Source organism: Mustela erminea, chromosome 12 (genome assembly GCF_009829155.1).
Source record: "Mustela erminea isolate mMusErm1 chromosome 12, mMusErm1.Pri, whole genome shotgun sequence".
NCBI lineage: Eukaryota > Metazoa > Chordata > Mammalia > Carnivora > Mustelidae > Mustela > Mustela erminea.
The window spans coordinates 6578750-6595560 of NC_045625.1; the positions used below are offsets into that span (position 1 = coordinate 6578750).

The 16811-nt window shown below is 55.9% G+C and overlaps 1 protein-coding gene across 2 annotated transcripts; it reads right to left on the reverse strand.

Moving 5' to 3' along the window:
• On the reverse strand, window positions 1-9508 carry DOLPP1 (dolichyldiphosphatase 1). 2 transcript variants are annotated; one of them, XM_032308205.1, is made up of 8 exons: window positions 9294-9501; window positions 5669-5769; window positions 5311-5395; window positions 5110-5209; window positions 4775-4873; window positions 4106-4234; window positions 3582-3671; window positions 1-1529 (listed from the first exon to the last, which is right to left on the reverse strand). In XM_032308205.1, exons 1-8 carry the CDS (start codon window positions 9367-9369, stop codon window positions 1493-1495), a joined length of 717 nt encoding a protein of 238 aa, XP_032164096.1. In that variant the 5' UTR covers window positions 9370-9501; the 3' UTR covers window positions 1-1492. The 2 variants fall into 2 exon arrangements, with proteins under 2 accessions (XP_032164096.1, XP_032164097.1); XM_032308206.1 differs by lacking the exon at window positions 4106-4234 and having other exon boundaries at window positions 9294-9508.
• Between the last annotated feature and the right edge of the window lie 7303 nt (window positions 9509-16811).

Sequence of the window (16811 nt, forward strand, 5' to 3'; positions counted from 1 at the left end):
CAGAGTTCAAGATTTTATTTTAAAACAATAGTAAACAATTTCATTGATTTTTCTTAAATCAAACCACCTCACACTTGGCTTGTCTCAGGCAAAAAGTAAAAAATAAAAATAAGAAAGGAAGGGGAGGAAAATGTGGGGACTGACCAACCTTCCCCAGAAATAGGCCCCTGGTCCTGGCATCTGGAATGGCTTTTGGACACTGTCTTTAACAAAGGAGAAAAGAAAGCACCGAAATATTGTGCTTCAGCAGCAGGTTAGGAACCTCCACAAAGAAAAAGGGTGGTGGGTTAGGAGGGTGTGGAACACAGGTCCCAAGCAGCCTGGTTCAGTTCTAGAAACTTCCAAAGAGTCTGGAAGCATCTCTTCTCCACAACGCCATTCAAGAGTGACTTAAGAGGTTGGGTCCCCTCAGGAGTAGCTGCCCTCCACACTGGACAGTGGGGGTCTGTGCAACCACACCCCGGACACAGGCTTAAAGATGCCTGAGCAAGCACCCAGGCTCTCGGGAGGGTGTCGAGAAGGACAAGGGAGGGCTCAGAGCACACGGAGGGAAGGGGAAGGGAGAAGGGAGGGGAGGACAGCGACGCCAGGCGCCCCCAGCTCCGCTGCCTCACCCGGCTCCTGCTTCCTCCGCACTGTGTTTGCGAGGAGTTGACAACTAATGGCTACGGGAAGGCAGGACAGGAAAAGAGCTGTAAACAGCCTGGGTTCGCTCACCCACATGTGCAGGCTCTTTTGTCAGAAGGGGACCATCGTCTTGGGGACAGGGGACCAGAAAAAGCCCTTGTGGTGCAGGGTCAGTAACGGGTAGAGCACAATGACAGCCGTGGCCAAAAGCGCGCTCTCACGGGGCCCTGGCCCCCAGACAAGGAAACACTGAACAAGGTTCTGGAATGGCATTGGTGGCAGGGAGGGCGTGGAGGTGCTCCCCTCCTCCGGGGCCCCCACGCCACCTCTCTGGCCCAGGGAGAGGCGGTGTGTCCCCTGGGCCCCAGGCAAAGGGCCCCGGGGCGGCTGACCTCAGCCCCTCCCTGTATGCAGGGCAACCGCAGCAGGCAGGCAGGCTCCTTCAGGCCCCATCTCCAAAAGCCCGTCTGCCTTTGACAAAACCCAAAAATAAATAGTGTGTATTGTTCACGCCACCCGGATCTCCTGGCCCCGCGACCAGAGGTGCAAGCCCTCCTCCTCTACACCACCCCCCGGTGCCCGTGCTGAGGGCACTCTCTGCCCGACCAGGGGCTGGCAGCAGCACAGCGAGGGTCTCTGGCCGTGTGGCCCCCTGGCAGCAGGCCCCCCAGGGTCCTGGGTTGAGGGGCTGCCTTGGCCCTTTGGTCCACCTTGTTCATTAAAATTAAAATAAGAAAAAAAAGGCTCCACTTGGTGACTTGGGTCTGTAGAGGTCTCTGCTTCATCCCTCTGTCTGTCGTTCTGTCCATCCTGCAAGGCATCAAGCAGGCCAGATCTGGAGGCTGGACCCAGCCACACTCACCGGTCACTGCAGTTTCGTTCCCAGCTTACGCTGTCTGTTCCTACAAAGTAGGGGTGGAGGTCACAGGTCAGGATGTTTGGGGGTCAAATGAGGGGACCCCTGGCATTCGTGACCCACGCCCTCAGCTGTCCCCTCCCTATCCACAGTCCCATCAAAATGGGTGACTGCCCACTCCGGTAGTGACTACCCATGTAGCAGCCAGTCGGAGCTCCCTGCCCTGGGACCTGGGATTTGGAATCCCAGAGAGGATCAGTGTCTCAGGCTGGGCCTTATCCAGATGTCTCAGTTCTGGAGCTCAGGAACCCAGCCACCACACTGGGTCAGAGGTGGGCCAGGGATGAGGCCTGAGGCTAGAGGGGCCTGGCTAGAATCCAACAAATGCTGGGGATTAGAGATAAGCCAGCAAAAGCAGGGTTCTATTATCACTGACCCAAGTGGATGAAAGACAGCACTGCACCTGGAACTATGTAGGCAAAGGCAGAACTACTGATGGACGTTCTACAGAGGATTTGAGTGTCTGGTTGGGGGAATGGCTATATCCACGATGAGCCCTGCAACCTGAGGCAAGCAGGGACAATCTCCCCCATTTTCCAGAGAGGCTGACTGAGGCTCAGAAAGGAGAATTTAAATCACAGAAAACTGGGGTGCCTGGGTGGCTCGGTCGGTTAAGCATGTCTGCCTTTGGCTCAGGTCACGATCCCAGGGTGCTGGGATCAAGTCCCATATCAGGCTCCCTGCTCAGCGGGGAGTCTGCTTCTCCCTCTCCCTCTGTCTGCTGCTCTGCCTCCTGTGCTCTCTCTCCATCAAATTAATAAGTAAAATCTTTAAAAAATATTAAAAATAAAATACAGAAAACTCACTGCGCCCACATGTCCTGCATGATGTCACCCCGGCCTCATCCCCTGCTCTGTCCCCTCGTTCCTGGGCTCCAGCCACACCTGCCTCTGTCTGTTCAGTGGACTCCCCCCGCTTTGCCCTGCCTTAGAAACTCCGCGGGTGCGGTTCCGTCTGCAAAGGGCACGCTCCCTGCCACCTCCACTTCATCAGGCCCACTCTCTCCACACTCAGGCCCGCCTCCCCAGGGCACCCCGCACAACTACCCTGCCTCCTCCCTCCCCACTCAGGATCCTGCCATGAGCTCTCAGGCCCAGGACACAGACCACACAGGCAGGCGCTTCACTCCTCACGTCTCCCCTGCCTGCTGTGAGCCCCTCCCTCGGTGCTACCCCCCAGCACACGGGCTGGCCCAGAGCAGATGCACAGGGAAATTCTGGTTGATGAGAGCAGGTGGGGGCCAGCCACGTGCGGCCAGCTGGGGCGCTTCCATCGATAATGGGATCGCCTGCCCTAACCCCCTCAAATCTCCTTTCCTCATGCATCCAGGGCTTTACCCTTAAGCTCGTTAGGATAATTTGGAGCATGAGGCACCAGACACATTTCCCGGATGCCGGAAGACTCTGCCGGGACCTGCCCCAGGGTTCTTCTCACCAGCATGTCAGGAAACCTCCCAGGCTTACTCTGGAGTCTCACCTCACCTCAGCTCCCCCTCTGCACCGGAGTAGAAACCCAGCCTTCCCCATCCCAGCTGGCGCCCAACCCAGGATCCGGGGTGAGTGGAGAGGGACAGTGGAGTCAGGAGGCTCCCAAGCCCAGCTTTGCCCCAACCTGCTATGCAACCACAGGCAGCCCCAACTCCCCGTGCCTCAGTTTACCCATCCGTAGGAGAGTATCTGGACCACACAACTCCAAGGGATAGCCACATATAGTCAGCCCAAGAATCACGGCCGCCCAGTTGTCTGGCTCTGGGCTACAGAGGCTAAAAGCACAGCTCTGGGCCAGACAGCCGGGCTCCCTGCCCAGCTCCCACACCCACCAACTGCAAGTCCCCAGCCAAGTCACCTCTTCTCTTCTCTGAACCTCAGTTCCTCAGCTGTAAAATGGGGCTTAGGGAACGGTGCAATGAGGTAGTGCGGGAAAAGTGCTGAGGCAAGTGGCTGGCTACTGGGGAGCCCTCCAAAAAGGGGGGACAGTAGCCGCTATGGGGCTCTGCCCCACTGAGCCAGGACCCCGTGACTGTTGGCACCTAACTCACCTGGCTTCTGCCCGGGTTACCGTGTACTCAAACCAGAGTACATTGGGAATGAGGCTCGTGTCTCGGATTAGGAAGAACTCAGAGATAGGCCTGGAGAAACAGACATCCAGAAAGCCAGGACCGCATCAGGGCACAAGCCTGCCACCAAGTCAAACAACCCGCCCCCTCAGTGCCCAGGGCTGGCAATGCACCCTCCCCCACTGTTCAGAGTCTCTGCCTGGCCTGTGACCCAGGAGCCACTGAGAGACCCAGACGTGTCACCTGTGTGACACTCAGGCAGGGGTGCTGCCCCATGGTACATACAGCCCAGCAGGACTCGGGCTGCTTCCCAAGCCCCTGAGAGGAATATGCAGAGGATGGCCCCTTGGCTTCTGGGCCTGATAAAACACCAGAGGGAGGAGGAAGCCAGGGAAGTAGGGCCTGCAGCCCACGCCCTCCGAAAAGGGCGACACGAGGGCCCTCCCAGGGTGCTGGAGGCCGGGGGCAGAGGCAGGTGGGGCGGTCACGGGGCAGGAGGCAGTTACCAGGCTGCTATCCTAGGGAACAGTGGGGTGAGGACCTCCTGGGTGAAGGCGAACCAGGCGACGGCCATGAGGCTCCCAGCAATGCCCCCATAGAGCACCTGGCTCCAGGTGTGGTACAGCAGGTAGACCCTGGGCCAAGGACAGAGGGAAGTTCATGAGACCCAGATGGGAACAGGCCTGCATGATCCCCCCATGCCCAAGCACTGGCTTCCCGGGAACTTGCGTGTGCACGCAGGGAGACACACACAGATAGGACAGACTTCTGTGAACACACCGCCTCCAATCTACTTCCAGAAGGAGCCGCTCCTTCCAGCAGTGGCTCCCCCAACCACAGAAGGGAAGGCATGGTTCTGTTGGGATGTGCGCCTCCCTTCTGTCCAGCCTTCAGCTCTGAGTCTGTCTGCACGAAGCTCCTCCAGGACACTGGGAACAGGTGGCTGATGTGTGCAGGTGTCCCCAGAACCGTGGGCTCGGCCAGGAGGAGAGAGAAGGACCAGCTGGAAGGGGGAGCGGAGCCCTAGCCCTTAAAATTGAGAGGCCTGGAACCCCTTTCCCAGACCTGCTCTACAGGCTCTGGGACTTGGGTCCATGGGCAGGTCCAACAGGGACCACAAATGCAGCAAGACTCCGGGGGGCAGGGTGGGGGTGGGGCTCTCCGCCCCTCCATACCTGCTATAGGAGACTAGAAAGGCCGCAGCGAGGAGACCCAGGGAAAGCACATGCCTCCATAGCAAGTCCAGGAACCTGGCGTTGTTTGTTTGGTGCATTCTGGGAAAACAGGCCCGTCAGATGGCCTCAGCCCACAGCCTGGACCTCAGGCCTCCCTGACAGCCCGGGTCCCATCCAAATGCCACCAGGGCACCTTCTCCGTGGCTGCAGCTCCTCCCACCCCCAACAGAGGCCAAGCCCCAAGGATGTCCAAAGAGCTAAGAGCGAGTCCCTGGCAGAGGCCAGCCTGGGCTGGTTCAGCCCCCCACCCCACCCCGGCCAGGACAGAATCTCACCTTAAATACAGGAAGAGGAAGGAATAGACGGAGAAGAACCACATAAACTGAGAATGGCTGGAGGGCATCCCGTACTTGGTGCCCACTGCCATGTGGGGGCCTGGGAGAGCGAGAACACAGCAGGATGGGGGGATACAGGCCTCCCGGTCACATCCCGACCAGGGGACCCCCCCCCCCCGGACCCCACGACCCAGACCCCACCTCCACAGGGCCGTGGCTCCTGGATGACGTGTTTGATCAGCCAGTTGACCCCCTCGTTCAGTGCCAGGCCCCCGAGGAACGAAATCTGCCGGGAAGATGTGCAGTCAGCTGGGCCTCAGTGTGCCCGCTGGCCGCCAACCAGGCTCAAAGACGGTGGCCCTGCCTGACCCTCCCCGCCCAACGAGCGAACCGCCCGAACCGGCTGGGAAGCTCCGCCCAAGAAAGGTGGAGGCAGGGAAAGGAGAGCGAAGCGCCCGGGATGAAGAGGTGTGCCCGCAGCCCCCAACCCCCGCACCCTTCCCCAGCATGGGGGCTCCAGAGGAGCAGTGCAGGGATGGGCAGGGATAGACTTACTCACCGTGTGCAGCTCCCGCTTGAATATGATGAGGGTCACGAAACCAACAATGACGAAGACAGGGCTGAGGCTCAGGTAGGCAAGGAGGTGGCCAGAGAGATCACCTGGGGTGGGGCGGGGGAGGGGTGGGCACAGGGAGAACAGGATGAGGCCAGAGCACCACAATCACAAGAGGGGCAGGTCAAGTGGGGCCTGAGCCAGAAAGAAGGCCCCAGGAGGGCCCAAAGAGCAGGACCAGGCAGCTGTGGCTGCCTCAGTCTACCAGGTGACCACACCAACTCAGCCACGGGCACAACAGACCAGTGTCCAATCACTGAGCCCTCATGTGCATAGATCGTAAGTTTAAAGCTGGTGCCTTCGCTGGCCCCATTCTGTAAAGGAAGAAACTCAGTCCCACAGGGGTTGTGTGACTTGTCCAAGGACACACAGCCAGAAGGAGGCGGGGTCTGACCTAAAATCCAACTCTCTAGCCTGGATCAGGTAGTAAGCCCATCACCCTGCCAAAGCAGGAATTTGAACCTGGCCTGGCCTGACCTTCAAGGCCAGGTCCCAGAGGAGGAGGCAGCCAGCAGGCACATGGGCGCCTCTGGAACACAGCGCTGTGCTGAGGCTCCCCCCGCCAAGCCCTGGGCCACCAAAGGACCCTGGAAATCTCTGGACCTTGCAGAAAGAGTCTGTCAGGGACCAAGCGAGGGGAGGGGAGAGGCTGCTCTCGCCAATATGGTAGCCTCTCCATTGGCAAGACATTGGCTACCTACGACCTGTTTTTACCTCTTTACAGGCCCAGAAAGGAGGCTGTAAGGGAATCAGAAGCCCCTTTGAGAGCTGAGGACATGGAAGCCAAGAGATAAGAGCCACGATCCCTCTCGGTCAAGGGCAGGGCTGACAGAGTCCAAAGACTGCCCTCACCATTAGAGACAGGGTGGCTGAGGGGCCGCTCTCAGGTCAGAGGGCATGCATGCCTCATGGTTCAGTTCCTGAGCCAGTGAGAAGGGCACCCACGTCCTACAGCGGTGGGAGCTTTGATGCAGCAAGGCCCATGAGACCAGCTCAGCCCCTAGCACTCAGGACGCTTCCATGTTGGGAGAGCTCAGCATGGGAAACGTCCCACACCACCAGCCTGGCCTCATACAGGCAGCAGGAAAGTACCCACACAGGGTTGAGCCCAGATTCCAGGCTGAAGAGACGGTCACACACCTGGCCTCACTCACATCTGCCCACAGTAGGACTGGCTGGCAGAACTGGCATGAGGGAAGGGCCCAGCAACCTAGGCGCGAGGGCCACTGCTGCCCTGGGCCCACTGGGTGACACTGGGTGAGGCCCTCCATCTCATCCACGTGAGGGCCTGGTCCCTTCCAGCTCTGAGACTCTGGGTTTCTTGGCTGCCCAAATGATGCCCCAAGCACCAGTTTGTAAGGACAGGGAGTAGTTGGTGCCCCCAAAACCTTTGACCATCTCCACAGCCTGTCCCACAGCCAACGCTACCCTTGGGTCTTCCTGCAGATGCTGCAGACACTCTGGCCTCATCACTCTCTGATCTTGGCCCCTGTGTGGTTCCCTCTGCCCCTGGGATGAATCCCACTTCAGCCCAGCTCATCAGGCCCTGCCCAGACCTGCCCCGCTTCCCTCCCACCTCTGTTCCAGTCCCCAGGAACATAACTCAGAGCATTCCCTGAATGCCCCCTGCCCTGTCCCACTTCTGGACCTTGGCACACCCAGGCTCCCCCAACTGAAATGCTGTCTGTGTTAATGCAACATTAATAAATGAAGTAGCCACCACAGTGGGGAGAAAAAAAAAAAAAAAAAGACACGTTCCTGCCATTGCAGAGCTCTCGGTCTGTGGGGGAATCTGTAACCAGGGCACTGCTCCTGATACACTCGCTAGTGTAGCTATGGGGCCAGTATCTGTCCCTCTCTCTACACGTTAGGCTCCAGGAGAGCTGGGATGGGGTCTCTACACCCTGCCCAATCTCCCATGCCCAGCACAGCCCCTGGCACTTACCCAGGCTCAAAAACAATGCTACGTGAGTAGAGAAGGGACGAAGGAAGCAAGGATCAGTGTGGTGAGGGCACAAAAGGGGCTACAGAAGAGTGAGCAACGGACTAGACCTCAAACGAGGCCCCCAGGTTCACCCAGCTCCCTCCTCCAGGCACTCACAGTCCCTGCAAAAGGTCCCTTGTCACAGCCTGTGTCGTGCTGCTCCCCAATGCCAGGCTCCTTCTTCTGGTTTGTGAGCACTCAGAGAAGCTACTCTGAGGCCACGGAGAGGAAATATGAAAGCACTGAGGCCTTCAAGCCCATTCCCCTCTCCAGGCCTTGGTTTCCCTCCTGTCGGGAGCGAGCCTCCTGTAAAGGTGTTTTGTTTTGTTTTGTTTTGTTTTCCACAGTCCATAGGGCAGAGAAGGTATGGGCCTGTTCACCATTCTAAACCAGACCTAGCCCAGGGCCTAGCACTCGGGAGGTGCTCGGTGAATACTGGCTGAATGAATGAGGGATAAATGGTGGGTAAGCAGGCAGGCAGGCAGGGCACAGGCCTGGCAGGGCCACCCCACCCCCAATATAACCAAGAACACCTAGGGTCAAAGTCCCGGGCATCCAGCCCTGAAGCCCTCAGCAGGGCCAGGTACTCCTATCTCTGCGCTCGAGAGCAGCATGCACAGGCCTTTCTTGGGGCCACCAGGGCTCAATGAGAGGCCCCCAGCCTCACCCAACACCCAGTCGTCCTACTCAGGGAGGGTGGGGTGGGCTTGAGACGGTCGTGGAAAGGTGAGATGATATTTGCGGCAGTTATATACTGAGTTTACTGTGTGCCAGGCAACGCACTCAGCATTTCTCACATCACCACTGGAAGGAAGGCACTGTGATCAGTCCCACTTTAGAGACGAACTAACCGAGGCACAGAGAGGTGAAGTCATTAGCTCCAGGCCTCAGCCTGACCTGGAGCCCAGATACTTCTGACCCTAAGGCCCAAGATCTGCACCACTCTACTAGCCTGTCGCTACAGGACCTCTCGGCTGGAAAAACCTGCACTTCTAGAGACGTATCTGATTGGGAAACTCCAGAAGTCAGATCCCAGGGATTTCCAGTCCCCTAACCCGGCCCCCTCTGTTGTGGGGCAGTGCCCTACTCATGGCGTGGCCCAAGTACTCAAACAACGAATAGCTTCCCGGCCTCGGTTTGCACACTCCCAGCAGTGGGGAGCTCTCTGCAGCCCCAAAGCGCTGTCTGAAGGAAAGAGGCACTCCCTGCACGCCGAAGAGGGAGTCTGGCCTCTCGGCCTCCAGGGAAGGCAGGGAAGAGGGCCCCAGGTCCAGGCCGGTCATCCATTCCCGCCTCACGCAGACCCCAGCCCCATTACAGCCCACCCGCGTCCCCGGACCCGGGGGAGCGGCCCGGCCGCGCAGCCGCAGAGTGCGCGAACGAGCCGCTCACAATTTCGCCCAGCTCATCGCCGCACCACTGCGCCTGCGCGGCGCGCGCGCCGGCCGAGCCCCTCCAAGGCTCACTATTTGACAGTTCCCACCCGGGTCCCCCGGCGCCCCCTCCGCAAGCTCGCGCGGGCCGGAGCGCCTGGGGCTGACGGGCCGACCCCAGGAAGGCGTCCTCCGAGGCGGGGCCGCCTTTTACCTGTAGGATATTCGACGTGGGTGAGGGTCACCGGCCGCCATGAAGCGGGGAGCGAGCACTGTCCGTCCGCTGCCATCTTACCCGGAGACCGGGCTTCGCCGAACAGCCAATGGGGAGCCAGGGGGGCGGTGGTCCTGACCTATCACGCCGGGGAGGCGCCGCGTGCCCAATCGGAGGCCGATACAGGTAGCGGCGCAGCCATTTAGCGTGCCGGCCCTGAGGCTGACCCAAGCGGCGAATCAGAGAGCGGGGCCCCGGAGCATGCGAGCCGACCGAGCCGGCGTCCAATCCAGGGCGAGCACAGGTAGGAGCCTGGCCAATCAGAAAAGAGGAGGGTCCCAGCACACAACCGAGAGCAGAACAGCCAATCACAAGGTGAAGCGGGCTCACAGTGTGAGCAGGGCGGGCCAATCAGGCGCTAGCGTGGGGGGCGTGTTGAAGTGTGGTGGGAGCTTTGGTTTGGCTGGGACACACGCGGAGTGGAGGCTTCCTCCGTACCCCAAGCCCGGCCAGAGTTGGCGGGAGCTGGGCTGCGGTCAGAACGCACGCTGGAAGCGGGGAGGCAGCCTCAGCTCGTTGGGATCTGAGCCGACCCACTTTTAGTTACGAGCCAGGGGGCTCGTAGGCCGCGTGCCCAATCGGAGGCCGAAGACCCGTGTACTGACCGGCGACAGGCCAGGTCCCACCAAGCCGATAGCCCCGTGGTAGAAGGATGTGGGGCGGCGGACGGAGCTGCCCGAGCGGGGCGCGCAGTCGGTGCCCTAAATGCTTTACAGAATGGAGGCTTAACTCAAGTTGAGAAAGACTCCTTCCTTCTTTCATTGAATTAACAAAGATGTTTTGATTCAGCCACGTTTGGGGAGCATTTTAAACAAGAAGCCGGTGTCTCACCTACGCCTCGATTTCCCCGAAACATTCCTCTCGGTGGCCACAGGGCCACACCTTTCCACGCACCTCCCAGTCTCCTGCCCGCACCCACCCCCCCCCCCCGTCTCTCCGGCTGGATTGAATACTCAGCCCAGCTAGGATGCCCGGCCCCTCTTGTCTCCCAGACTTGGCACAGGCTGTTCTGCTGCCTGGAAAGCATCTCCCCTCCTGCCCCACTTCGCCTGGCTTAGGTGTCTGCCCCAAGTCTGGCTCAGGTGTCTCTTCTCAGAGGTTTCCACGGGCAGGTGAGAGGCCTCTGCTGGGTTCCCGGTTGTGTCTCCTCTTCTACCTCAGCGCTGACCACCCTGGACCATTACTGGTTCGTTGTCAGTCTCCCAATAAGCAGTGGTTCTCTGATTTCTTGCCGCACCAAGATCAGCTGTAGAAATGCAGGTTCCTGGGTCCTACCGGGGCCTGGGTTGCTTCAGTAAATCTGAGTCAGAGCCGTGGAGTCTACATTTCTTTGTGCTCTGGGGGTTCTAACAAAAGTAGGTCCAGCCACATGGAGAAGCTTGAGCAACATGAAGACAGGGCCTGGGGGCCCCTGCATCACTCAGTGGGTTAACCACCTGCCCTCTGCTCAGGTCATGATCCCAGAGTTCCAGGATGGAGCCCACATAGGACTCCCTGATCATTGGAGTATTGGCTTCTCCCTCGCCCCTCACCCCGCTCTCGTGTGCGCGCACTCTGTCTTTCAAATAAATAAAATCTTTTTTTTTTTTCAAATAAATAAAATCTTAAAAAGGAAAAAAAAAAAAAAAAAAGGCCTGTTACGGGTTTGAGCCTGACCCAGACTAGTGCTAGAACAAGTGCTCAGTAAGTATACTGCCTAAGTCCCTGTGCGAAGTGAGAATAAAGCAGAGGGTTTCACTGCCCAAAGTGGCTCACTCTGCTGCAACCATGGGCTTGGGCTGAGGAGTCGGGTGGAGGGGGATGGTGGGCACTCAACCCACCCACGAGCCAGGAGGGCCCCAGGGCCCCCTCAGCTGTTCTCAGCCCCCACCCAGCCCAGCCTGGGCTTGTGCGGGTCAGCTGGCTCCCTCTCCCCGTCACCCGCGCTCAGGCTCCCTCAGGCACTGCCATTATTAGCCTGTGAGAAGCAGGAGGTGTGAGGAGGGGGCTGTGAGTTTCCCAGAATAATTCCCTGGTGCAGGGCATCCATCCTGAGCCCAGCTACTTTGCCCCTCCCTGGCTGGCAGCCCTTTCAATGATGAGCAAATAGGCCTAGAGATGCAGAGCCCCTGAAACCCAAGCCTGTCTGACGCCAGAGCCCTCTCACCTCAGGGAGAGTGTTGTGGAGGAAGTGACAAGGACAGGGGACTATAAAATGAGAGGGCGGGGGCACCTGGGTGACTTCAGTGGGTTAAAGCCTCTGCCTTCGGCTCAGGTCATGAGCCCAGAGTCCTGGGATTGAGCCCTGCGTGGAGCTCTGTGCTCAGCGGGGAGCCTGCTTCCCTCTCCTTCTCTGCATGCCTCTCTGCCTACTTGTGATTTGTCTGTCAAATGAATAAATAAAATATTTTATTTTTTTAAGATTTTATTTATTTATTTATTTATTTATTTATTTATTTATTTGACAGGCAGAGATCACAAGCAGGTAGAGAGGCAAGCAGAAAGAGAGAGGGGGAAGCAGGCTCCCCGCTGAGCAGAGAGCCCGACGCGGGCCTTGATCCCAGGACCCCGAGATCATGACCCGAGCCGAAGGCAGTGGCTTAACCCACTGAGCCACCCAGGCACCCAAATAAAATATTTTTAAAAAATAAATAAATAAAATCTTAAAAATAAAATGAGAGGGCGTTCGCCCAAGTGGGATTTTCCTGGCAGAGGCAACAGCATAAGCAAGTGTCCTGACCCTGGAGTGGGGGGGGGGGGGAGGGCAAGAGAGAGGGAGAGGGGACAGGTGCTGGGGAAGGAGAGCCGGCAGGGGCCTGGCCGTCCCAAACTTTGAGGTCACCACCGGTGGTGAGGACAAAGTGGAGCTCTGAAGCGTGGGTTGGATAATTGGTTGGGCTTTGCTTCTAAAAAAAAAAAAAAAAAAAAAAAATTAAAATATAACATTCATATAGGAAATTCCAAAAATCGGGTGTGTACAAGTTGAGGTCGTTTCACAAACTAAGCCCATCTATGTGAGCAGCCCCCAGACCAACAAGCAAGACCCGAGGAGCCCCGGACACCCTGTCTTGTCACCCTCTGGTGACCACCATCCCAATTTCTAACACCCTGCATTAGCTGGATCTGAATTTTGTACTTTCTAGAAGCAGAATTCTACAGTAGGTACTTTTTGCCCGGGGCTTCTTTCAAGAGCATTGTGTTTGTGATCCGCGCTGTGGCCTGTAGTTCTAATGTGTTCACTCCCGCTGTGCAGCATTCCCTGGTGTGAACACAGCACACACCACAGTTTATTTCCCATCCGACTCAGTGGACATTTGGGGTGTTTCTGGGTTTAGGGAGTTATGAACAGTGCTGCTCATATGGTATGCTGTGCATACCTTTGGGGTACCAGTTAGGACATTTCTCATGGAGATGTGCCTGGGAGCCAAAGCAGGGTCCCCAGAGATTACAGGTCCAACCTGTCAAGCAAGCGGACAAGAGGCTGGGCAGTGCAGACGTGCCTGCTGCGAGGAGCCCCCCGGGAGGCTGCAGGAACCACCTGCCTCCTCCCTGAGCTAAGAGGTGGACCAGCAGGGCCCCTGGTATCGCTCTGAGCAAACTGGGAGGTGCCCCAGTCTTAGTCACTTGCACAGTTGTCAGGACAGCAAGGCAGCGCTGAATGCTCCCAGTTTATACCTGAGGACAAGTGAGACTCCTGACTGTCCCCCCCCCATTTGCCAGGGCATTGTACCCCACCTGCACTTGTTTGCGCTCAAAGTTCTTTAGGAAACTCCCCATCTCTGAGCCTGTCTCCCCAAAATGTGTCTGCTGCCACCCACTGGATGAGAGGTTCATTCGTTCACTTTAGACCCAGAGTTCCCAGCCAGTGCCAGACCAGGAATGGGCATCAGGGATGAAGAGTGAACGTGACCAGTGGCGTGTCACCCTCAGGGAACTCATTCCAGGGGAGGTTGTGGGAATCCTGGAGCCCAAAGATGCCGGTTACAAAGCCACATCATCTCGGGGTGCCTGGCTCTTGATCTCAAGGTGGTGAGTTCGAGTCCCATGTGTGGTGTACAGTTTACTCAAAATTGGAAAAAAAAAAAAAGACCCAGGGCCTCAAACTAGAAGTGACATTTTGTTAGAGAGGACCCATTCTAGAAGTGATGTTTGGCTTTAAAACCTCTGGGAGGAGCCATTTATTATCTGTCTCCAAGAGCAGAAGATTGTAGAAGCCAGGGTTTGGAGTTACAAGCACCAGGGTGCCAAGTCCTCGAGACAAATCATCTGGCTCATCTCTTGTGCTGGTGGCATTTTCTGATTTCCGTGGTGTAAGTACTCTCTCCTGTGGCCACTTTCAAGCTACCACTGGGACGTTCCTGAATGGAGAGTAGACGTGCCCACCACACAGGCAGCTCTCACATCCACCACTGCCCGTGCAGCTGGAGGAGAGCTTAGCACACAGCAGGTGCACAGTAAATACTCCGAGAACAAGTGAATGTCCTGTCCCCTTTGTGTGTACATCCGGGAGCCACTTCTGTTGTAATTCAAACTACTGTTTTTTGAGCGCTTGGCGTGAACCACATTGTGAACCCCAAAGCACTCTGAGATCTCGCCCTCCACACCCCTCCTCATGCTGTGCAAGCATCAGTCTCCTGTAAAAGAAGCCTGGAGGCTGATCATGACCTGATGTAAATACAAACAACTCCGAGGTGAAGGACACAGGGCGTGGCTTCAGGAGACCTGGGCATCCATCCCAGGGATGGCCACGGACTCACTGTCTGCACTGGGGTGGTCACCCCTCCCCTTGTGATCTCCCCTTGGATCAACAAGGGGTTTAGACCCTGTTCTCCACCACTGTGTAACGAGCCAGCCCAAAACGTAGTACCGTAAAACCATCACCATTGTATTGCTCAAGATCAGCGATTTTGGGTGGGCTCAGCTGGGCAGTTCTGCTGGGGTCACTACTGCACCTGTGTGGTCCAAGCAGCCTCCTCCAAGTCTGGGAGTTAGCTGGGGCTGCCGGCCAGGGTGCCCACGCTGTCCTCCACGTGGCCTCCCAAGCAGAGGAGACCTGGTCTCCTTCACGGCAGCAGCTACTTTCCAAGAGGGCGAGCCCCAGAGCTCCTGCGCTCAAACCTCTGCCTCCATCACGTTGCTCTTGTCCCACTGGCCAAAGTAGGTCATGCAGCCGAGCCCAGAGCTGATGTAGGCAAGGCCCATACAAGGACACGGATTCCTAAAGTCATGGTTGGTGGGGACCATGATTCTTAGAGTCTGCTGTCCGCCACAGAAACGGACCAGCATTCCCCTCGGCCTTCCCAGCTCTGGTCTCTGGGATCCTCAGCTTTCTGGGACATCTTATACTGGGAAGGGAGTGCCCAAAGACTGATTGGGGCAGGGGGTGTCAAAAAGACCTGGGAGCCAGCTCAAAGGTACTCCTGGTGGTCAATTTTGTGACCATTTGAGCATCTCCAGAATGACTGCAAGTGACTGTAAGTTACCAAATACGTCGAAACTCATGAATCCATACGGGTGTGCAAAAAAGAAGGGGGAAAACTCACTGCGGAATGCTGCTGAGTAACCGAAAAATAGAATACTAAGACGTGCAGTAAAATGGATGGATCTCAAAAATGTGGTTCTATATAAAGAAGCACAAAAGACCACACACTTGATTCCGTTTACAGAAATGCCCAGGAAAGGCAAGTGGAGAGAGAACATGAACGGGTGGGGTCCCGGAGGCCGGGGATTTCCTGCAAATGGGCACAAAGGGTCTTCTTGGGGTGATGGGACTATTCTAAAATTATACTCTGATTGTATTTGCCCACCTCTGTAAATTTACTTTAAAAAATAATTAAACTTGGGACATCTGGGTGGCTCAGTTGGTTGAGCATCCGACTCTTGATCTCAGCTCAGGTCTCGATCTCAGGTCATGAGTTCGAGCCCCACTTGGACTCCATGTGGGGGTGGAGCCTACTTAAAAAAATTGTTTTTAATATATATAAATTTTTTTTAAAGATTTTATTTATTTATTTGACAGAGATCACAAGTAGGCAGAGAGCGGGAGGGAAGCAGGCTCCCTGCCAGAGAGCCTGATCCAGGGCTCGATCCCAGAACCCTGGGATCATGACCTGAGCCGAAGGCAGAGGCCTCAACCCACTGAGCCACCCAGGTGCCCCTAATATATATATATATATATATATATATATATATATATATATATATATATTTTTTTTTTTTTTTTTTAGATTTTATTTATTTGACAGACAGAGATCACAAGTAGGCAGAGGCAGGCAGAGAGAGAGGGGGAAGCAGGCTTCCCGCTGAGCAGAGAGCCAGATGCGGTGCTCGATCCCAGGACCCTGAGATCATGACCCAAACCGAAGGCAGAGGCTTAACCCACTGAGCCACCCAGGTGCCCCTAATATATATAAATTTTTTAAAAAGGTTTTATTTATTTCACAGAGTGAAACACAGTAAGAGAAAGAACACAAGCAGGGAGAGTAGGAGAGGGAGAAGCAGGCTTCCTGCGGAGCAGGGAGCCTGATACGGGCCTGGATCCCAGGATCCCAGGATCATGACCTGAGCCGAAGGTAGACACCCAACGACTGAGCCACCCAGGTGCCCCTAAATATATACAAAAAATTAAAAAAATAAAAAATAATTAAAGCAAGTGCACCTCATAGCATATAAATTGTACCTTAATAAAACCATTGAATGCAAACTTATTTGCCAGCGTTGGAGGTAAGGATCAGGTCCTCACTCAAGTCAGCAACGGGAACAGTAAAAGAAAGCATCTGTCCTCTTCTTCAGGTGGAACTGAAGGCCACCTCCAGTCCATCAGGAAAAGCTCTTTTTCAGAACCCTAGCAGATAATAGTTACCAATAATATTTTCCTAGGCATGATTATGGCGTTATGGTTATGCCAGAAAGCTACCTTATTTAAGATTTGTTGGTTCAAGTGTTTAGGGGTAAAGTCCATGTCCCACACTCGGAAATGTTTTATTTTTATTTTTTTAAGTTTTTATTTATTTGACAGAGAGATCACAAGTAGGCAGAGAGGCAGGTGGAGAGGGGGAAGCAGGCTCCCCGTTGAGCAGAGAGCCCAGCGCAGGGCTTGATCCCAGGACCCTGAGATCATGACCTGAGCCAAAGGCAGCAGCTTAACCCACTGAGCCACCCAGGTGCCCTGAAATGTTTTAGAGAAGTATTTACACGATGTAAATATGACAAAATGTAAATGAATGATTCAAGGTGTTGGTTTGATGGGCGTCCTTTCTAGGATTTTCCTTTTAACTTTGCTGTACATTTAAAATTTTCTAAGTGAAGGGTTTTTTTTTTGAGTGCCTTTCCTATAAACCTCCCGAGGTCTGACTGTGAAAACACTCGATCTAGCCAGCTTGGATGTGGTCCATTCTTACCCGTTCCAGCCTTTGGCCCCTGCTCTACAGTGACTGAACCTGGGATTGCCTCCCACGCCCCCACAGCCGGGCCAACACC

Bases quoted from the DNA above. Each gene is read 5' to 3' on its own strand.
- DOLPP1 (XM_032308205.1), bottom strand. From the start codon at position 9,369: ATGGCAGCGGACGGACAGTGCTCGCTCCCCGCTTCATGGCGGCCGGTG. The intron at 5,770-9,293 runs GTAAAAGGCGGC...GCCCCACCCCAG, and splicing joins CCACGTCGAATATCCTACAG to GTGATCTCTCTGGCCACCTC. The intron at 1,530-3,581 runs GTGAGTTAGGTG...CCTACTTTGTAG, and splicing joins GTAACCCGGGCAGAAGCCAG to GAACAGACAGCGTAAGCTGG.